Here is a 23,603-nt window from a genome sequence, read left to right as displayed (position 1 = left end):
CTCCAGGTTGGGACGATCCCCTGGAGAAGGAAATGGCAACCCACTCCAGTATTCTTGCCTGGAGAACCCCATGGACAGAGGAGCCTGGCAGGCTACAGTTCATGGGGTCACAAAGAGGCAGGCACATGACAGATACACACAATGCCACAGAACGAGGATATTCCCTTATACAACCACATCACAGTTGACAAACTCAGGATATTTACCGTTGATGGAATATTTTTATCTAATAGAGCTCATGTACCAGTTCTGTCAAGTATTTTCACTCTTTTTTTGGAGGGGCCCTTATTTTCCTCCCTCCTATATAGAACCCCTGATGGCTCAGATGGTAAAGCATCTGCCTGCAATGCGGGAGACCTGGGTTCGATTCCTGGGTTGGGATGATTCCCCTGGAGGAGGAAATGGCAACCCACTCCAGTACTCTTGCCTGGAAAATTCCATGGACGGAGGCGCGTGGTAAGCTACAGTCCATGGGGTTGCAAAGAGTTGGATACGACTGAGCGACTTCACTCACTATGCAGAATCCAGTCAAGGAATAGATGTTAGTCATCTTTTCTCTTTACTTTTCTCTAATCTGGGACGGTTCTTCAGCCTTTGTTTTTTATGACACTAATAGATTTGGAGAAAACAGGCCAGTTATTTTCTAGAATGTTCCTCATGATGCTTCCTCATGTTTAACTTCCTGTTACGTTTCTGACTGGAATACCACAGGAATGTTGTTCTGTTTTTCTCAGGGAAATTAAATCGAAAATGTGTCCGTCCGCACCTCATTAGTGATGTTAAGTTTGATCACTCAGTGAAGATACTGGTTCACTTTCTCCACTGTGTAGTTACTGTCTTTACCATTACAAGTAATAAGCAGTCTCAGGCAGATCCTTTGAGACCATGCAGATACCTGCTCCATGAAACTGGGACCCCAAGTTTTAGAGATGGTTCTTGGTGGTTCGTGTCCAAACCACTCTTTATTTTGAGGGTTCAAAATAAGTGAATCAGTCTTTCTAAATTATCTTGCCCTGAAAATTAACTTTGATTTTGGAAACTATTTTTTTTTTAAAGGCTTTGATTTGTATGTATTGCATATAATGATTGCTAGTATATTTTAATGTTTTTTAAACCTCTGGGTTTATTTTTAATCCTTTGCTGCCCCCTGCAGGTCTATGAATATAAATCTTTGGAGCAAGGTAAGTATTCCTAATATTGCAAACCATAGTGTGATAAATAAAAAGCAAGTTATAATAGCTTCATACATTTATCATACATCACTCTAAGCTAATGAATTTAGAATCTTGAATTGGTAGTTTTAGTTTTAAAACTACCTTCCTGGATCATGAAATTTATTGTTGAAGTGACCTTGAGTTAGTCCTAAATTCTTAAGTTTTCAACTTTTCTAAAAAACAACTGTTAACATTATGGCAGTGATCATACATATTTAATAATTATTTTTAAAAATATGTGCATGTTATATATGTTATACATATTTGTGTAAGTGTATCTATCTATATATGTGCTAAGTTGCTTCAGTTGTATCCGACTCTTTGCAACCCTATGGACTGTAGCCTGCTAGGCTCCTCTGTCCAAGGGATTCTCCAGGCAAGAATACTGGAGTGGGTTGCCATGCCCTCCTCCAAGGGATCTTCCTGGCCCAGGGATCAAACCCATTTCTCTTACGTCTCCTACATTGGCAGGTGTGTTCTTTACCACTAGCGCCACATAGGAGCATCAAGTGTATCTATATGTATATCTATATATGAATGATAGATCAGTTTTTAAAGTGCTGTCTTTTTAAGAAGTTAACTGCTTTTATGCAGGAAGTACAACAATCCTTATGTTGAATTACAAGATATCCGCCTGTAATGCAGGAGGTGTAAGTTTGATCCCTGGGTTGGGAAGATCCCCTGGAGAAGGAAATGGCAACTCACTCCGGTTTTCTTCCCTGGAAAATCCCATGGACAGAGGATTCTGGTTGGGCTAAGGTCCATGGGGTCGCAAAAGAGTCAGACATGACTTGGTGAATAAACAACAACACAATCAGAATGCACATTATTGATGGGAATTCCCATTTTAAATATTTCTTAAAATCTTATTTTTATTCAGTTCTGTTTTTAGTATTAAACTGCCATTCATACTATGTAAGTTATAATAGGTGGTTAAGATATTTATAAGTAATTTTTTTTGGCTATAAAGACTTTTTCATTGGCTTATTAAATGTGTCTTTGTTCAAAATTAGGTTTTAATGTGGCTGTCATATGTCTAATGTATGGCTACAACTTCTGGTAGAATTTATTGTCTATCTTCTACATGTCTGGGTTGGTTAAAAATGTAGATAGGATTGTTTTGCTTTGCTTTTAAATAGTTTCTACCTTACTATCCTTTGGATTGCTATTACCACATCATGCTTTCATTGTTAAGTGAAGTGGGATATGATCAGGTTTACCTAATTTTCCATATTAGAAAATACATAGTTAAAGAAGTAACTGTAGTTTGAGTTGTTAATACTTATGCTATGGCCAGACACTATCTTGAAGAAGGAAATGGCAACCCACTCCAGTATTCTTGCCTAGAGAATCCCCTGGACAGAGGAGCTTGGGGGCTACAGTCCATGGGGTCACAAAGAGTCAGACACGACTTGGCAATTGAGCAGACACTATCTAAAGAGCAAATAAGTTCAGTTGTAGTATACACATGAAGTAATTGAGAATTTGTAGCTCATTTCACTTCAGAAACCTATGCTTCCTTTCTTACTATCTTCAGCCTGTTGATACATAGTCAAAATACTGTGTTCAAAAGTTGCATTCAGTATCGTAGGTTTTGTAATCGTTTTTGTCATCAAATATGTTTGGATTTTTTTAATTGAAATTTTGTGGGTAGAGTTAATGTTGAAGAGTAAGTCTTTTAGTTTCTGTGTACTCAGTTGATAAGAATCAATGAGAACAAACATATTACAACTTTGGACCCCCTTCTGTTTTAAGTAAGTAAGAAAGTGTTAGTTGCTCAGCCCTGTCTGACTCTTTGCGACCCTGTGGACTGCAGCCTGCCAGGCTCCTGTGTCCATGGAATTCCCTAGGAAAGAATCCTGGAGTGAGTTGCCATTCCCTTTTTCCAGGGAATCCTCCTGACCCAGGGATTGAACCTAGGTCTCCTGCATAGCAGGTGGATTCTTTATCATCTGAGCCACCAGGAAAGCCCCCATTTTGTTTTAACGCCATTAAAATGACTGGCAAAGTGTTGAAAAACTTTAAAAAAATTATTTAGTGTTTCAGGATATTTTAGTTTCTTACTGCTGTAAAACTTCATTTAAAAGGAGGGAACTGGTTGAATTTCAGCAAGACCAAAAACAATACAATGACAAATAACATTGGTTGATATTTCCTATAAGCTGTTTTCTACAGTAACAATTTATTTAAAACAATATGTAACCAGAACAGTTTAGAGGTTTTCTTAGTGATGTATCATGAAATACTGCAGTTTTCCTTCAACATGGGTTTGTTTTGTTTTTGTTTTAAAAGACTAACCTGTTATTTAAAAACGAAACAATCTCCTTGGCAAGTGGGGGTGGTGTTGAATTACTGTGACATAGAGTAATACCTTGCTGGGGAGAGGCTTTATTATTTCAAGAATTCAATTTCAGATTGTGTTTGTTCCAGTTTGCTTCTGTTGCTGCAATGCACGCATTTTCTGTCTTACCAGATAACAGAACTGTTGTACAAGGATGGACGTTATTGCCAGGAGCCCCCAGGACCAACGGGTAGCGTTTCAATTTTGATGATTGTAACTTATCCACAAATCCATTCTTCTGTGTAATGATGGGCTAGAAGGATTACAGCAGTAAACATTTTGTTTTTGAATGTGAAATTTGAAAACATTTGTTTATAAATCTTTACATTGATAACCGCATCATTTTGAGATCTGTGAGGTGTTTGGTATTACCATAATTGTTTTTCTAAAGACAGGATTGGGAGGGTTTTTCTTTTCAGATATTGAGGAAATGCTTCTTATAGCATCCATCAAAATAGCCTTAAAAATCAGTAATCTTTAGTGTTTATGTGATTTTAATGTTTTGCAGGTATAATTTAGACATATAAAATAGTAAAGAGGTCTTGTAGATTTTTCCACTATTTATTGCCCAAAATACATTATTTTGACATTTAATGATTTTTGTTTTCATGTAATAAAGCCTAGCATATGTGGTTTTCTGTTAAAACACACACATACAAAACCATATGGTATCTTTCTTGAAAGTTCGTATTTTTCTATCCTGTGTATTAACACATGGCCCTATACATTTTATGCTTGGATGCATAGGAAAATTACTGTTGTTATGAAACATCTTTGTTAATCTCGGTTTTTCATTGGCTAATAGGCAGCTCTCCACAGGAATATTACATCTTATTAAAATTATTTAACTTTCTATACTCAACATTTACCAATCCTGTAATTTTATGTTTCCCTAAATATTGCCCACCAAAAATTAATATAGAAATATATAGGAGGCATTTGTTTATTCTCACTATTTGTGATTTGGACAGGAAAGGGGTAAGGCCTTGGGCAGTACCACTTCTGTCACAGAGTGGTAGAAAAAAATAGATTGAAGTAAGATTCAGTACCGAAAAGCTGTCACTCGGTCTGAAAATAATTAATATTCCTTTCACTCACCAGTTAGATGTGTGCTCCCAAACCACATAATCTCTATGCCTCAGTGATCATTGTTGCCATTTCAGAGCCTCTCATCAGGGTGACATCTCACACCAAAATGATTTCTTATAAATTAATCTTGATAACATGACAGTCTCAGTAATTTTAGTGGAATGCTTTCTCTTGTTTTTTTCCACAGAAGCTGTTGGCTATTTTCTTTATAACTTGATTGACAGCATGAGTGACTCAGAGGTACAGGCCAAGGAGGAGCGTTTGAGACAATACTTCCATCAGCTGAAGGAGATGGTACCATTTCATTTTTTGCTATATAATGCCTGTCCTGTCTGACATGTATCTATTAGATTTGAAATTGCTGCTTTTAAGTACAACCAGACCACTTCTCAATGACATACATGAGTTGGAGACTTAAATTATGTCCGAGATAATTTCTGTTAGACAAATTTCAGTTTGGTTGTCTAAAACTTGTGTGTGTGTTTTTTTTCCCTCCTCCCTCCCCTTTGCACAGAATGTAAAAATTCCTGAAAATATCTACAGAGGCATTCGTAATCTGCTGGATAGCTACCATGTTCCTGAATTGATTAAGGTGTGTGTGAAATAATAATCAACTTCTTAAAATGCTTAATTTATATATAGAGGCATGTCAAAGTTTTATTTAAATATATTGCTTTTGGCCAAAAGTTTATTTAAATGATAGCCTTTAAAACAAGGCTTTTTGTTGATTATTGGTGAATGCTATTTATATATTGAAGAATGTATTTAAAAGTGTTTTTTACAGTGGTTATAAAGTCTGAAGAGAATTTCAGGAAAATTTTGGAAAATGGAAACATGAAATGAGACTTCCAAAATTTGCTTTTGACATTTGCTAGTACATTTTCCATATGTTTTCTAATCGTAATTTAAATCCTGATTTTAGGATGTTAATGTATTGGTTGAAAGAGAGAAGACAGACTCTAGAAAAGTAAGTATGTTCTTTGAGTAGATTCTACATGCTGTAATAACCTCATTTAATGAGAGTGCTAGACTATGTCCTTTTAAAACCAGTGGTTCCTAACATTTTTGCCTCTAGCATAGTTCTAAGAAGTTGGTAAAAGCCATTTACCAGAAATTTATATCTAAGAAATCTGCATATAATATCAGGAGCTTTATAAACCCCTCAAGCCCATCCCAGATCCCCACCTTAATATCCTTGATAGCATTTATGACATTTAGGAAAGGGCAGTTTAAAGAGAAGAGTGACAAAGGGTGCATTTTTTTTGTAGTAAATTTCTTTCTTTCTTTTTTCTTCCCATTTCTACTTCACAGCCTTCATCATCTGATTTGGAGTCTAAGCTTGAAAAGCTAAAAGCTGAAAATCAACCTATAGGTGATATCCTAAAGCAGCTCATATTAATGCTGTGTTCAGAAGAGGTAACGTTTGTTTAAATATTTTAAATGTGTTATTAAGGTAAAAAATTCTTTACAGATAAAAGTAAGCAAAGCCCAATATGAGATTTATAATTTTTACAATTGATTATTGTACATCATGTCTGTGAAGAATGCAATTAAATGAGAGGTTAACTAACTTCAGCTACACCTTGAATGGCATGTTTTGGGGTTGCCGTAGTTTGTTTACGATAATCTGCAAAGTGAATGATAGTAACAGCCGTGATAGGTTTATCATACATGCCAAATGTCCTTTCAAGCCATGGCTCCGGTCTCTCATATCTAGATTGTCAAGCAACTGATACATGCAGTAGTCATTTGCAAGTCAAATATTACTAGGGTTGTTAATGCAGGGATTGAAATTCCATTTTCCTGCTGGAAAAAAGCTCTTTCTGAGATAAAGGGTCTCTTGCCTTTTTTCAGCAGGCGTCCAGCTGTACTTTGTGTTCATTTTAGTGTGTGTCTGCAATTGGGGTATATCACTAGACTTTTTCAGTTTCTAGTTCAGTGTCATTTGGTCGTATGCCTGTGTTTTTAGGGGAAAAAAAATACAGCTGACTTTAAGGTTATAATATGGCACTATTAAATTCTAAAATATTTCCTGCACATTACAGACTGTGAGGAACTTGGCAGTGATATATATTTCTGTGCATGGAAATTGGACTCACTTGGTACATATTTAATCTGGAAGTCTTTTTTCATAATACAGTACCCAAACCTAAAACATCAAATTTAGCATAGTGATCAGTTTTGCAGCGCAGATAACAAATCTTTTGAATCCTTTATATATATATCTTTCCTGCTTTTTAGAAGGTGGATTAAAAATACCAGGGAGCAAGATGAAGTTAATAATGTGTATCCATTTATTTTAAAAGTAGTGTTAACTTTTTCTACACTCTGAACATGGAAACTAGAAATTTTACACTTTTATATTAATTTCTTCTTTTTCATTTCCTTCCTTTATTTTAGAACATGCAAAAAGCTCTTGAATTGAAGGCAAAATATGAATCAGATATGGTTGTCGGTGGCTATGCAGCTTTAATAAATTTGTGCTGTCGACATGATAATGCAGAAGATGCATTGAACCTGAAACGAGAATTGTGAGTACCCTGGCACTGAAACAAATCATCAGCATTTATGCTGCTATACAGTCCTTGATGGCTCATGTAGAGTGAATACCACTCTCATATAATGTAAATTTTAAAAATTCTCTTTTGTGAATGCTTTTGAAATTTCATACTGTAATACTCTTTGATTAATTATGGCTTGTTTTCAGCAAGGAGTCTTTGTTTAAGTGTGATAAGACATTCTATTCCTTGAAGCCAAGATTTTTTTCCTCTTGATTATACAACTGCATATCACAACAGTGATGTTGTAACTAATATATAAGGCTTGTTAAATATTCCCCTTTCTGTACTGTAGTGTAAACAGAATTCTGTCCATTTCTCAGGTATCCTTGGCTTCCCACTGATAGATTTACCAAATAAAAATGTCTCTTGGGAGTATTTCAATATTTGCAACAAAGTGAGAATCACCTTAAGTGCCATGCAACAGAAGCGTTCCGTATTTGTATCATTTGCAGATGGAAACCTGTAGTATACATGTAGTATTACATTTTTACTTCTTTGAATATAATTGCATGTAGATTTGTATATGGCCCCAAAAATAACCTGAACTAAAAGGTTGAAGCCAGTGTTAATAAAAATTCAGATTCTGCGATTTTTGGAAAAGTGATCAAGTAGATACTGCACTGCTATTAACAGTTAAACAACTTCTAACAGTATATAAATATGGCTTTAATTTTTAGTGACCGTTTAGATTCTTCTGCTGTCCTTGACACCGGCAAGTATGTAAGACTCGTTAAAGTATTGGGAAAACATGGCAAGCTCCAAGGTAAGCATCAGCACATAAAGGAAATGTGTGATGCAAGTATCTTGCCACTGGAATAACGTGTGAATTGATACTAATGGTATATCATGTCCATCCTGCAAAGTGCTTGAACACTTTGCATACAAATTTGCATGTGAATCCAACCAGAGCTGCATGGACAGTGTAGGCCATTAGTTTTAATGGATTGGCAAGCTTGTCATTTACATTTGCACAGCTCAGTGCTTTTTGCATTTCTGCAGCTAGTTTTTATTAGCATTGCTGTTTGGATTGAGTTTGAAGATCATGACTTATGGCACAATTTGCCTGTATGCCTGCACTAATGGCTTTGTTTTTGCTTAAGAACATTGGGAGGCTGAACATAAATCCTGTAAATATAACCTTTATTTAAGAATATGAATTTTGCAGGTGTCTTTGTCTTCACTTCTAACACCAATAACAAAATGTATACTTCAATAAGGTTTCACATAGAAGTTTGCAGGGAGAGCCTAACTGATTATATAGTTGATGTGTATCCTCTAACTTTCTTATAGTTGGGATAATGCTAAGCCTAATATAATTATACTTAATAATTTATTCTTAACTATTTATTTCTTAACTTTCTCATTTGGCTTTATTTTGAAACTTTTAAAAAAAAACCTCCCTGTCTTCCTTTTATTCCTAGAGAAGATTTTTTGTTTTTAAATCATTATAGAGAAAAATGTATGGAGAAAGTATTTGACCTAATGGTTGAATTTTTCCCTAGGAAATTTTTCTAACACAGACAATCCTTTATGAAGATTAGCCTGCTTTTTAAAATCACTTTCTATAAAGTGGTCAAAACATTTTGTGTGTGCAGTAATTAATAACAACATTATAAAAATGCACTTATTCCATATCCTAAAATGTTTGTTTCTGCCTTCCTAATGAAGCTTAATGAATCTAATGTATTAACATGCAGTCTTTTGGAAAGCTTTCATTGGCTCTGCTTGGCTAATTAGTATCGACATAGCAAACAGGCCCTATCGGTATCAGACCATTAGTCTGGCTGTATATACAGTGTAAACACATCTTTATTATCTGGCCTCCTGACAAGCCATCTGCTGAAGAAACAATGGTGTGATTTAGCAGATGTTAGCTCTGAACGATAAAAGCATCCATTTAGGAGGATCTTACAGCTATAGGGCAGACCGTACAGGGTTATGTGGTGCAGAGTGGGCACACAGTCCCTATCTATAATTTGTAGTCAAAGTTGCAGGGAAATGATAAAACCATGCTATTGTGGATTTATAATTGTAGTCTCGTTTAGAAATGCAAGTAGTAATTAACTTGAAATCGGCATTATACACTAGAATTTACATTCCTGCTGGGCTTGAAATGCTGTTTTAATAGCAGTTTGTTTTCCCTACATGAAATTACCTAAGGGTCTTTTGTGCTACTTCATTGTAGATGCTATTAACATTCTAAAGGAGATGAAAGAGAAGGATGTTCTTATCAAAGATGCAACAGTCTTGTCCTTTTTCCACATCCTAAATGGCGCAGCTTTACGAGGTGAAACTGAAACAGTAAAACAGTTGCATGAAGCCATCGTGACCCTAGGGTTAGCGAAACCATCTACCACCTTAAGTTCCCCATTGGTCACCCTATATCTGGAAAAGTAAGTTAATTGAATTTTCAGTTTTGAATATTCGCATTGAAATAATGAATCTAATCATACAGGGATTTTATTTTGTGAATTCTCTGTGATGCTGCGGAAGCCTTATTTGCCACCGAATAAGAGAATGTCTATCTTGTAGGTGACCTTTAAAATTGCCAACAATCCTGTGGTCCTATGGATTACTTCTCAATGGAATGATCTATGTCGGGTTTTTTTTTTTGGTGGGGCATGTGATGATACTACATGAAACCAAATGTAGTTTTCCCCTTATAAGTGTTAATTATTAATAAATATAAGAAAGGATTCTCAAGGGCTTTTGGTTATGCTTCATCACTGTTGTTCATGTTGTGATGTGGCAGTGTCTCTTGACGGATTCTTTTTTCCGTGTTGTGTTTTAATTGCGTGTACCAACACAGGAGTTACTGTAGCTTTGGTAAGTTATTGTAGAAGATGTCTTTGTGTCTTGTGGCAAGAAGATGAATTTTGTTAATAGGGTAAGGTTTACTGAGTTTGAAAATGTCTGTTTGGAATGTTCATGTTGGTGCCCAATTTAAGGTATTTTTTTCAAGTGTAAATCATGAAGTCAACCTATGTTCTAGTACAGAGTGAAACATTACAGTAAGATAGTAAAGCATCCTTTATTACTTTCTTTTCCTCTAGCATTTGTTTTTCTTTTCTGTTTTTAAAAATTTCTCAGATCTTACCCCATTGCCATTCCCTTCCATGACTTTAGCACAGTTTTCTAATTTGCTTATTTTGTGATTGAGGTTTTCTCATTTAGTTTGGATGTTGCTGTATCAATGCCAGGAGAAAAGTAAATGATAAATCTTAGTGTACTCATATTCTTTCCAAATTTCTGGTAGTTTTTCTTTATTTACTAAGAGCACAATTAATTGAATATAATGAATGATTTAATATTGAATTGAAGGTGTGGAATAAAAAACATCTAACTATGTTATATTTATACATATGTATATATGTGTACACAGGTTCATACACACAAATGTTTTGTGAAATAATTTCTTTGACATCCAATCAAAAAACAGTTTATCAACTTAGCTGATTTGGCTAAGTCTTTACCTACACAATCTCAGCATTACATCTTTTTAAAGAATAGTGATTCAAACAGTTATTGTGTTATTGAGTTCTCATGTTCACAGCCAACTTTATATAGAAATCCTGTAATTAATATGCTTCCTCCAAGAATTTTTTTGATGATCTCAAAAGACCCATCTCTGCAGATTGCATGTGGAGCTCTGCATGGGGGTTTGAAAGAAATGGGCCCAGTGCCCAGAAGAATTAGGCCCTCCTCCATCAGTGGGCAAAAATAAAATAATTAACAATGAAAATGAGGCCATGGTAGAGAAGTATCTTACAAACAGAAATACCGTGAGACAGAAGATGAAAAGTTTTCCGAGAAAGGTCTGCAGATGGGGCTCATGAACCAAGGAGAACTTCCCCCAAAGGAAAATGGAAAAAGCATGGGATTCAGATGTTAACATGGAGCATACTCTGTGCTTCTGATTTAATAGTACAGAGATTTGTTTGTCTCAGTTAAATTTGACTGTCCCTGTTAATTGGGCTAGAGAAATGTAAAATAGTACCTTTTATGATTTTTTTTTTTTTACTGCTTTCAGATATAAAGAGAAATTGTTACCTTCTATTTTTATTTACCTAACTTTGTTTTTGTTTTTTTTGCTGTCTGTGCTTTGCAGAGGCTTTTTCCCTGACAAGATCTTTTAGTTTCATCTGTCATGATAAAAACTTTCTGTCGACTCTATTTTAGAGTCAGAAAGAAGAAATTAAGGAGATAAAGGAAATTTCATGTTTTGCAGAGAACAGTAATAACACACTCCTAGTCGGGGCTAAGTTGGAGGAAAACATTGATTTTGAAACTTGTTTTCAATTGTGTTTTCCCAAATGATGGAAGATAGCTAATTATTCAAAATCATGACAAGTGCAGTACTAGGATTAACTACACTGGCCTCCCCAAAAGTCTACATATATTTGACTTGATTAAATATGTTTGGTCTTCAATAATATCATGTAACTGGCCTCAGCAGGTATAAGCTCATCTGGATAATGAACCTTTTATTCAAACTTGAGGTAAAATTAAGAGAAACATTTCAAAGCATGGTACAAAATCTTCATCCTTTCATTTTTGGAAAATCATTGCCAGACTGTGAAGAAGGCTGTCACTTACATACTGTAATTCTGGAACAAATCTGTGAGGTTGAGTTCCTTAGAAAGGTGATCTTTAAGATTCAGTAGGTTTTAATTTTGAACTGATTTTTCCAGCATCGGATAAAACACAGGAGAAATTTAATTGTATCTCTTTGTTACTGGATAGTGTATAAAATCCTTATTGTTAAGAAAAATAATGCATTTTGTTTATTCGTTTGCTCAGGGAAATCCAAAATAATGACGGGTTTACAAAATTTTGAAGAAGTTGTTTAATCTGATTTGTATTATCAAAATAATGCTTGTACTGAACAGAAAAGAAACATGCTATATTGAACAAAATTTTCATGTGTTTCATTTACATTGGGGTTCTATAAGCCACATGTCTACATGTAGTCCACATGAACATTGAACATTTTCCTTTGTAGCTACTTAAAAAATATTTTTTTAATTGAAATCATGCTGGATTCAGAAAGATGACCTGGATACTCCATATTAAGAAAGAAAGAAAAATGTTTTAAAGTAGGTTAAAAGAGCTTTTGATTAGTCTTTATGCTATGGTAAAGGAAATAAAATTAATTAAATCTGGTCATTAGTTTTAAAAGCCTAAGAATTTGTATGATGCAGTTTCAGATTCACTTCTTGTATAGCTGATCCATTTTGGTTTCATTGCATATGAAAAATATTTGAAGCTGTTTAACTGGATTATTTAGTGCAAATGATCAAAGAAACTTTAATTTCTGCTTTCCATTAAGAATTTTTCTGTGCTGATTTGTGCTATAAGCTGTATATACCCACATGCATTTCATTTAAGTGAATCATGGACTTTGTGCATATAATCCTCCCAGAGTTCTTGCTGTGTTAATCTTGAGTTCTTCATAAAGGTCACAGTTTCTGTACGATGAACCTATGCCAGTACATTTTAAAACTCACACACTGTAACACTTCAGTGTGTTGCAGAAGTGGGAAATACACTTTTTTAGGATGGTGGTTATTCTGTCATATACACTCCCCTTTAATTTTGGCATCTTCATTTGTACTGGATACTTTTATTATTTATGGGAATGCTTGCATTCTAGAGTAAAACTCTTTATGTGCTGAAAGGAAATTAAGGAGGTTTGGCTCTTTTACTCCATTATTGCAATTAAGAATTTAGCATCATCCATGCCAAAGGACAAAAGTGGTTCATTTGCCCTAGGGGAACAGGACAGTGATAAGATGATTTTTCGTCAAGGATCATTGGGTCGTAATTAAGTTACATTCATGGCTATTGCTTTTTGAAGGATGATTGGTAAATGACAGGCTTCATGTGCTTAGTATGGACAGTGTTCAGTAGGGTTTTTTCTCCCTCTGTCAGAAAATCCTGTTGAGCCTGATAATGTAAATGTGGCATTTTATTCTGAACAAAAGAGCAGGGAAATGAGCTATCTTGTCTAATCATTCAGTTGTTTAACACCGACTTCCAGTTTAGACTCAATTGGCTGGAAAGCACTTGACATGTGAAGTTAGTGCTGTTCCGAACGCATGTTTGAGTAAATTTTAAAGTAAGTGACAGCTAAATTGTACCTAGGGAAATTACAAAGCCTTCAACACAGTTAATTTTTTGGGGAGGATTAGTTGTAATTGCAACACCAGTCTCCTTGAAGATTCCTCATTTATAGATGATGAACAGAAAAAAAAACATTTAGCTCTTTCAGGGACTGGTTCTCTTAACAGAATAATTTTTGCAAAGTCCGTGGTTTCTCCTGGAATGATTTCTTTCCACACTGAACATCTGCTTAAGATTTATAGAATAGTTGGTGTTTAAGAGCGTTAAGGTGTTTTTGCCCCCTCTCCCTTGTTTTGAACTTTTTTCCCCCCTCAACGACCTTCTTTTCTTTAGTGATTTCCGATTTTGAGAGCTTTTCAGTCAGTAAGCTCTTTAGGTAAATTGCCACTTCACCAGCACTTTATGCATAATGTTGAAGCACTTTATTCCAATTAAAAAAATCAATATTTGTCATTTAAAATTTTGATTAAATTAAGTATACTCTCTGATTTGGAAGTTATGGGTAAGCAGACCAAGTTTAAAGCTATCGATAGGTAAATAGATAGTTATCACTGGTTGCTCTTGTTCTAACAGTTCAAGTTTGTACGAAACACATTTGTGATTTCTAGTTTATTTATAAAGAAATTTGAGTTAGGAGGCTTTGTTTTCTGGTATCGTTATAAAATCTTTTTTCCATTCTGCTTTTATTTCATCAGCTTGTAGAATTTTGATTAAAGTCATATTGAGTTAATTTGCATCAGTCACAAATACTTTTAAATGATTGCTTACTTTTTCTTAGCATATATTTTATTTATGAAGATTACTTTATGTATATCATTGAAATACTTTGAGGGGTGTCTAGTCGTTGAAAATACCATAGTGGATTTTTCTTAGAGATAATAGTATGTTCGAGTTGGTTTTCACTTAGTATTATTTGAGGTTTCTGAAAGTAGTGGCTAAATTTTTATTTAGAGTAGAGTTTTAAATCAGTTCTAGTGTTTTAAAGCATACAGAGGAAAGCAAAGTCGTTTTAGGGTATAGAATTACACTGATTAATTGAATCTTCCCCCACGTTTTGGGTGTAAAGCGGTTTCAGCCTTTTTCCATTTGATATTTTGCTGCACTTATTGATGTAATCCCGCCTAATACAAGTAGTGGTCATGTGATGGTTTTCTCTGCTGGTGTGAAACATTTGAGATGATGAACCCACTAAGCTCTAGTTCATAGAACCTCACGTTAGAGTATTCGCACTGAGAGGAGACCCAAAGATCCTTGAGTTCAACTGTTGTGATAATCTACTTTTTATCACCACTTCTTGAAATGTGTCACATTGATATAGCCAAGCTGTGTGTAGTACTTGTCAATTAGGATTGAAATTCAAAAGTCCTATGAATATACAACTATTTTAGCAATGTTAGTTTCAGATACTTTCTCATATTTTTAATTTCCATAACCAGAATTTTCAGGCTTAAATAGGAAAGATTAATGATGACATCAAATTATATGAGGAATGGACATTTTTGTCTCTTTCTTAAAGTTACATGATCCAGCCAAACGCAAGTCAGAATGTAAATAGGAATTGAAAAGAAATGACTAGTCATTAGTTATTTCTATCATCAGTAGGTATGAAATGTTTCATTACAGATTTTTAATTCATTTTGTTGGCAACCTGGGATCAGTGACATTGTTATTTAAAATTACTAACATATATATGAATTATTTCCATTTTGCGATCCTTGTCTTTTCTGTTGTTGTTCTGAGCATGTGTAATCTTCAGAAGCATATATTTGGAGACCAAAGACTATTAGTGTGTCTCTTTGATTGACCAAACAGTTATTCATTCATTTATTGATAGCTCTGACCTAATGTAGGGAAAATACAATTGAGATACAATACTATTCTAGTTTGGGAATTGACCTGAAAAAGCAAATCATCCTGCCTTTTAATAATCTGTTATGTGTTAGTTTTTCTTTTGAAAATATTTTGGTAGTTTTTCCCTTAAATGGAATTGTGAAAAGGTAATAACTGAACTTGTATCTGAAGCAAAGGAAAATACTGATTATATAAAGCTTTATATCATATGTGGTAGCTTCTGTAGCATTTCCCTTGTATGACAGTAATCTAGCCTGCAACATCTACTTGCAGTTTTGAGATTAACCTGTAATTTAGTCTTCACCCCAAATGACAAAAATTCAAATGACTCTGTGGGGTACCAGAAGATGCGCTGTAAACAGGGCTCAGTAAGGGGATGAGGTGGAGTTCCGTTCCGAGCGGCTCATTTTCACTGTGTCAGTATTATTGCAGTAAAATTAACGCTTCTTCATGGTATTGTACTTCTTAGTACAGTTTAAAATCTTAATCTGGATAAAATAGTAATTCAGTCTAGGGCAACATAACATTTGTATAATGAACCAAAATGTTAGGGCTTCAGCGGAAAATTTTAAAAGGCTTTTCTTCCTTTCAAAAACTGTTGCACGTGTGAGAGAAATACGTTTTCTCCACGAAGATTATCACTAGCTATACTTTTTGGTCCATACCTGTAACCGTGTTTGTTTGTTTTATAAGTACATTTCATACTTTCTTTTAAATAATCTTTTAAATTTATTATTCCAAGTTATATCACCTTATTAGGTTAAAGGAACAACATTGCTTTTTAATAGAGCATACTGTGTAATTAGACGTACTCTGAAAGGGGGAGTCCAGTGACCTGACAGCATGCCTTCCTAGTGGCCTTAGGCTCATCAGTCAATCTCTAGATGCCCTAATTTCCTCATCTATTTAAAAATAAAGGAAAGTGGCAGGTAGACATGGATCACATTATCTAAACAGCTTTCCCAAGGTCTTAATAACTTCTTATACTGTTGTTTCCCAAAGGATAAAAGAGGTTTTGAGGACCCACAGAATATATTTCCATACTCTTATTTAATAAATAACTTAATGAAAATATCTTTTTACTTTAATTAATTACACACCTACTGTGAGTCCTGAAGTTATTTCCTCCTTATCTGGAGAGGCAACAGTTTGAAAATTATGATGAGAAAGGTGAACGTGCATGAAAAGTTCTTGATGACCGTTGATGCACATTTAGTAAAGTTTCCCAAATCTGAAATTGAGAACCATAAACTTAAGTGGTTGGAAAAAATATTTGACAGTAGTCCTTGTTTTTAGAAATAATGCATTCTTATAACAACTTCTATATAATATGAGGAAATGCCTTCATCTTTTGGACTCTTTAAAAAGTGCCATTTAGCAAGTGAAATAATAAAAGGTGAAGCAGAGAAAGCAAGGAGCCACTAATGATGTCTGTACTCTGAACATTGATTTTTGTATAAGGATTATTTCTTGTTTGTTTTTTTTATTTTGGCTTTGTGGTAGTCTACTTAAGTAAAAGCTGCCTGTGTACTTTTTGACTGGTCATTTGTATATCTCTCAGATTAATTAGATATATTTTTTTCATTGTTAATATTTTGTTGTTTCCAAGGGATGACTTACCTGCTGCTCTTGAAAGCACCATTGACTGCTATGAAAAGTATAAAATCCTGCCAAGGATTCATGATGTCTTGTGTAAGCTGATAGAGAAAGGCGAGACTGAGCTAATTCAGAAAGGTTAGTCACCTTCTAATATCTTAGGGTTGTTAGTCTTTTTTTTTCCTCCTCTTTCTTGCTTGTGTAATCTTAAAGCGTTGCTGTGAGGAGAAAATTGAACAGAAAGACAAGCACATCCAGAGAAACTTTTCTTTTGTTGCACTTCTGAGTTGAGAAAAATATCAGGTAAATTTTTTTTAATATTACAGATGTCCTTGTTTTTAGTACCTGTTCATGTTGAAAAGTTGCCCTTTGTTATTTTTCTTTTGCTCCACTTCTTGATGATCTGCCTTTGTGGGGATTTTCATCCTTAATCTCACCAGTTCTCTTTGAAACTAGTCATAGGTGCTTAATGTCATAAGTATATGCTGTTAGGTAAAGAATGTGACAGAAAATTGTTTCCTATAGCTATAAGCTTTAAGTTATTCTGAATATTTATTTTAAAGTTTTCTGATATTTGTTCAGAATTCTTCAAGTGATACTGTGTTACTCTATATTTTTTCTTCTAATATATTTTCTTCTTTCCTCTCTAGCAATGGACTTTGTGAGCCAAGAACAGGGTGAAATGACTATGCTCTATGATCTCTTCTTTGCCTTCCTACAAACAGGAAATTACAAAGAGGCCAAGAAGATCATTGAGGTATGATGTTAACTACAGGATTGTAATTGTACAGCTATTTAGACTCTTAATTAGAATGTGTTTTAAAATTTTAACCTTTAATTACACTTTTTTTGATTCATGTTAATATAATTCAGTCCCAATAATGTGGGGTGAGGCGGGGAGACTCGGCCAGCTTCTTTATTGTATGTAATTACAGTTCAGAAAAGGCAGCCTGGTTGTATATTGAATTTGTTTCTTCACTTTGTTAAATTCACTGTTATATATCAAAATGACATTTGCATATTAAATCTTGGATTGTGGAACAATTAAATTAAACTGGCATTCCTGGGTGTAAAGTTGCTAATCCTCTTTGCCAAGGAATTCTTTGTTCTTAAAAGCAGTGGAATTTAATTTGCTGCAGACCATGCTCAGATTTATTTGTAATGCTTGTCTACAAGTTAATCAGCCAAACAAGTGCTGTCTGCAACTGTTTGGCATTTAATTTAAAATTTCTTCTTTTTTTTTTTCACTATGGTAAGCAGCTTATGGGAAATGGTAGGTGACAAACCTGGGCTATTTAGGATTAGTATATTTTATCTAGGCTTGATTGAAATTTTGCTTACTGAAATTGATAAGTCAAAGGGCAACTATGAAGTCTGTCCAAATTGTGATTAATTTCACTATTAAAACAGTCCTGTGTTCCCTAAAAAGTCATTTCATAGAAGATGGACACATCATCTTAGATATTGCTTAATGTGTGTAAAATAAACTTGTAAATATATCAGTCATCATGTTTCTCTCAGATAGACCTTACTGCTTGCTACCCATGCCTTTTCCCAAAAGTGCCCATGATGGATGACCTGTGATGGATGAGACATAGAGGTAGTCTTTGGCCTCCTTGCTTTTATGTTGATGACTGCGTATAATGGATTTGAAAATACAGGCACACAACCCAGAAAATTACTAGTTTCTCTTGACATTTTTCAAAGAAGAGAAACGTCTAGCATGAAAAAGGACTGTGAAATTAATTCAGAACTTTCTTCTTTTTCCCTCTTTAATCCAGTCTGTCCTTCTAGCAGAGGGAAGTAAGATGTACTGTCTCGAACAGGTGCCTTTGTAGCTCAAGTAGTTCATTTGTATTTTCTGGGAAATGGTATAAATTCTCTCACTTGAAAGTGCACAGCGTAGGTATCTGAAGATGAGGGGAGCTGTCTGCCTGTTGAGTTCTGCTCCTCTGTATGCATGTTATCAATATAGTAAGGCACCGATCAGAGCAGAAATAAACTCAGGTATTCAGACAATAGCGATTAGAGGTTCTACAGCCGAAAAGCAGGTGCCTCTCTTTGTGTAATAAGCAAGATGTAATAGGAAGAGCAAAAGGCTTAAGAGTGGGTTCTCCTTTTGTCATCTACTTCCTATTGTGATAAAGAATAAGTTACTAAACCTTTTTAAGCTTCCTCATCTATAAAATGGAATATAGTATCTTTCTTTAAGATTCAATCACCTAATTTAGTATGTAAAGCAGCTTGCATGTTTCTTGGATTATGATAGTAATCAATAATATTAATCCTCTTTGCCCCTTAAAGGTAAAGACTCTGTTGTCTTCTTCACCCCACATAATTCACAAAATTATGCTTTAGTGTAAGGTACATTCTTGTCATGTGAACAAGCAAGAGAAGGAGGCTGCCTCTTAATTACTTAAGGTTTTGCCAGTGTACAACAGTTAGTTGAGTGTCATCATTTAGGAATGGCTGTATACTGATGGCAGAATTTTATAGTGAAAGTGTATAGAAGTGCTTAAAGGATAGAGAATAGCTTTACAGAATCCTTTTGCAGTACCCTAGGGTAGGACGGCAAGGTATGCAATATATGGAAATATTTGAGGCACATTTTTAATTTTTTTTTTGTTAATGGTTAGTTGGAGTTGAATTAAAGTAAGAACATGAATTTTATTTTTAAATTTTTATTTTGTGTTAGAATATAGCCAGTTAACAAACAGTGTTATCAGAGTTTCAGATGAACAGCAAAGGGACCCAGCCATATATATACACACACATATATCCATTCTCCCTCAAAGTCCCCCTCCCATCCAGGCTGCCACTTAACAGAGTGGCAGAGTTCCATGTGGTATTCAGTAGGTCCTTGCTGGTTATCCGTTTTAAATATAGTTGTGTGTACATGTCCATCCCAAATTCCCTAACTATCCCTTTTCCCCATTCTTCGCCCCCACCCACCCCCAAGAGCAACCGTAAGCTTGTTCTTGGAGTCTGTGAGTCTGTTTCTGTTTTGTGAGTTCATTTATATCATTTCTTTTTAGATTCCACATGTAAGGGATGTCATACAATATTTCTCCTTCTCTGACTGACTTCACTCAATATGGCACTCCCTAGGTCCATCCATGTTGCTGCAAATGGCATTTTTCATTCTTTTTAACCCCTGAGTGATCTTGCATTGTATGTATGTGCCACACCCTCTCTACCCGCCTCTCTGTCGATGGACATTTGCGTTGCTCCCATGTCTTAGCTGTTGTCAGCAGTGCTGGAGTGACGCCGGGCTGCGCGTATCCATTCGGATCGTGTTTTTCTTCGGACACATACCCAAGAGTGGGATTGCAGGGTCATTCGGTAACTCGGTTTTTATCTAAGGAGCCTCCATACCGTTCTCCATAGTTACTGTACCAATGTACATTCTCACCAGCAGTGTAGGAGGGGGAACTCGATATTTTGATTGTTAAAATTCAAGGCCTGGAGTTCTCCTTTGTGATTTTCTAAGGATTATTGAAAATCTTAAAAGTAATGAATATTAATAAATGAGGACAGTACCAGCATATGAAAGAACATAATAAATACTGAACAACATTTTTATCATTCCCCAAAATGCAACAGTGTGTTATCCAAGGGTAGATTCACTAGGGTTGAATTTCCAAAGCAAAATATGCAATAAAGCTTCTTTGTATCCTAAGCACTGTGGGAGATAAGATAAGCCAGTCAACCAGTCATATTTTATGCTCTCCTTAAATGAAGACCAAAACAAGATTTGGTGTGTTATATGACCTGTGTTTTTAAAATGAGTTGGTTTACATATATCATAAATGTATTATGTTTTAACATAGTTTTATATTTCTAACCATCGTTTATTGCAGGAGAGTGGAATTATAGCTGGTATTTTGCTATATACTTTTCTGTATTTTCTTGAGTTTTCAGTAATGAGGATATATATATATATTCTTATTCTATATATATTCAGAAAGAGTGTTGTTTTCCTCTACAAGAAAGGCTAAGGGAGAGAAAAGTAAATCAGACCTAGATTGATTCTCAAGGAATTAATGTGAAGCTTCTTGAACACAAGATTAATACATGAAGATAACATCTGTATTAGACTGACAATTGTTAACTGCTATAAGAAAAATATAAATGGTTTTGAGAATTCAAGAGAGAAACTTATTCTTAATGTAGGAAATAAGGTGACTTTACTGATAACGGGATTTAGGGTGCGGATTGATGGATGTGGTAGTACTCTTCACATTTGGGAGTTTGATGGGGTTGGAAGTGTGTTAAAGGTATTAAGAGGTAGAGCAAAGAAGTAGAAAAGGGAAATCTCTAAATAGTTCCTTTTTTCCTCCAACTTCATTGAGATATTAGTAACACTTAACATTGTATAACTTTAAGGTGTACACCCTGTTGATTTGATATGCTTATATATTACAAAATGGTTACCATAGTAGTGTTATTTAACAGCTCTGTTACCTCATGTAATAATTACCCTTTCTATGGTGAGAACATTTAAGATCTGTTCTTAGCAACTTCAAATATATGAGAGTGTGTGAGTACATAAGCTGTATTATTAGGTTTAATTGCAATGTTGTGCGTTAGATCCCCAGAACTTACTCATTTTAGAAATGGGAGTTTGTACTGTTTGACCAGCATCTCCCTGTTCCCCCCACCCCCAAGACCCTGGCAACCACCATTTTATGCCCTGGTTTTAGGAGTTTGGGTTTTTCAGATTTCACATATAAGTGATAATCATAGTCTTCCCCTTTTTCTGACTTATTTTCCTTAGCATGATGCCTTCATGGTCCGTCTGTGTTGTCGCAAATGGCAGGACTTCTGTGTGCATGAGTGTATGTGTATGTTGTGTGTCTGACTTAAGTCTTATAATTTTCAATGTACAGATCTTTCATAGCCTTGGTTAAATTTATTCCTAGGGTTTGGTTTTTTTTAAATCATTTTGATAATCTTGTGAATTAGGATTGTTTCAATTTTTTTTTTCAGATATTTTGTTCCTAGTGGATAGCAGTCAAACTGACTTCTTTATGTTGATTTTGTATCCTGCAACTTTACTGAATCCATTGATCAGTTGTAATAGTTTTTTTGGTGGAGTCTTTAGTATTTTCTACATATAAGATCTTGTCATCTGCAAACAAAGCCAGTTTTATTTTTTTCCTGATCTCCTAAATAAATCTTTAATCCTGGGGTATAGGATTTAAAAGAAATACCTTGTAAAGGTAAGTTGTTCACAGAGACCCTTCAGTATCTGAATAAGCAGGCTGGAGTTCATTCAGAAGACAGTGAACTCTCAGCAATGTTAGAAAGAAGTTTATACTAGCAGAAGGATGTGTGATCGATGAAAGGAGGTTTGGGACAGTAAAGTTAATAGGATCTGAATTAGGATAGTGGTTGTGGGGATTTTCAGGACACTTTACTCAGTCATTTTAAATGATACGTAATAGTAGATATCTCAATGCTAGTGACCTTAATTAGCAGAAAGTATGGAGGAGACTGGCAAAGATTGAAGGCAGGAGGAGAAGGGGACAACAGAGGATGAGATGGTTGGATGGCATCACCAACTTGATGGACATGAGTTTGAGCAAGCTCTGGGAGTTGGTGATGGACAGGGAAGCCTGGCGTGCTGCAGTCCATGGGGTTGCAAAGAGTCGGACACATCTGAGCTACTGAACTGACTTATGGTGAATTAAGGGCTTCTCAGGTGGCTCAGTGGTAAAGAATCTGCCTGCCAAGCAGGAGACATGGGGAGATCCACTGGAGAACGAAATGACAATCCACTCCTGTATTCTTGCCTGGGAAATCCTGTGGACAGAGGAGCCTGGCAGGCTGTGGTCCATAGGATCGCAAAGAGTTGGACATGACTGAGCAACCAAACAACAATGATGAATTAACAGAGGCATAAGAGCATCTAAGCTCTGACTTGAGATACATTGAGCTCTAACTTAGATCTGACAACAGCACCTCCCATTATGAACCCTTATAAAGTTGGCATTGGCAGATTTTGTAACTTAAAACTGGGTCAAGTCCTTTAAGGTGGTGGACAAAATTTGCATGGTTTCTAAAATTTGCTTGGCTTCCCAGTGTGATCAATTTACCCTCCATTTCTCTCTCCCCTTCCTTCCTTCAGTAAACCGGTTATGGATCACATCTTACAGTCTGTCCTAAAGATAGACTTTAGAAAGATGAAAGTGCAATAATTGTTTTATTGTAACAGAACGTGCTATAAAAGTATCTATTTCAAGACTAGATAGATCTTTTTGAGGAAGTTATGTTTGGGATGAGAACTAAAGGATGAACTAGGAGCAAGGCAGGTAATGAGTGGAAGCAAAAACATCTCACTTAGAGGACACTACCTGTGCAAAAGCCCCAGAGCAGGACAGGACTTCTCTTCTTTATCCTTGTTCTTTCTCTTAAGGCTCTATCAGACAACGCTGCTAAGACCACATCTCGAGTGTCTGGGACAGTGTTTAACACTGAATGTTAGCTTTATGCTCTGCTTTCTCTGTGATGTTCTTTCTTGTGTTGAAGTCAAACCCTTTTCTCTCATCTTCAGTCTCATCCTCTGTAGGCTGACTGTCCCTTGTTCCTTCCAGTATTCTTCTGGCACATTCTGGAATGAAATGTGCAACTGGGGAAATGTTCACAAATTATTTTTGTAAACTTTAATATCAGATAAATACACTTTGTGTGTTGTATTTTGTCTCCCAGTGATGATGGTCAACCTGAGTGTTCCCCCTGTGGATGCTGTGTTGTACTTAGTCATTTCAGTCGTGTCCAATTCTTTGCAGCCTCCATGGACTGTAGCCCACGAGGTTCCTCTGTCCA

At 35.4% G+C, this 23,603-nt stretch overlaps 1 protein-coding gene across 2 annotated transcripts in view; it reads left to right on the top strand.

Moving 5' to 3' along the window:
- The window catches only part of LRPPRC (leucine rich pentatricopeptide repeat containing), a 101,140-nt gene that overhangs the window by 40,132 nt on the left and 37,405 nt on the right, over positions 1 to 23,603 (top strand). For both annotated transcript variants that reach the window (XM_025260946.2, XM_025260948.2), the window contains 11 exons: positions 1,154 to 1,181; positions 3,688 to 3,745; positions 4,832 to 4,938; positions 5,159 to 5,236; positions 5,567 to 5,611; positions 5,956 to 6,060; positions 7,045 to 7,175; positions 7,883 to 7,968; positions 9,391 to 9,598; positions 16,789 to 16,913; positions 17,426 to 17,532. In XM_025260946.2, the coding sequence (XP_025116731.2) occupies positions 1,154 to 1,181; positions 3,688 to 3,745; positions 4,832 to 4,938; positions 5,159 to 5,236; positions 5,567 to 5,611; positions 5,956 to 6,060; positions 7,045 to 7,175; positions 7,883 to 7,968; positions 9,391 to 9,598; positions 16,789 to 16,913; positions 17,426 to 17,532 (1,078 nt within the window). The remainder of the gene's footprint in view (positions 1 to 1,153; positions 1,182 to 3,687; positions 3,746 to 4,831; positions 4,939 to 5,158; positions 5,237 to 5,566; positions 5,612 to 5,955; positions 6,061 to 7,044; positions 7,176 to 7,882; positions 7,969 to 9,390; positions 9,599 to 16,788; positions 16,914 to 17,425; positions 17,533 to 23,603) is intronic.

This window comes from Bubalus bubalis, chromosome 12 (genome assembly GCF_019923935.1).
Source record: "Bubalus bubalis isolate 160015118507 breed Murrah chromosome 12, NDDB_SH_1, whole genome shotgun sequence".
Classification (NCBI taxonomy): domain Eukaryota; kingdom Metazoa; phylum Chordata; class Mammalia; order Artiodactyla; family Bovidae; genus Bubalus; species Bubalus bubalis.
Note: the sequence above shows the minus strand (reverse complement) of the source record. Positions and strands in the feature narration are given on the sequence as shown.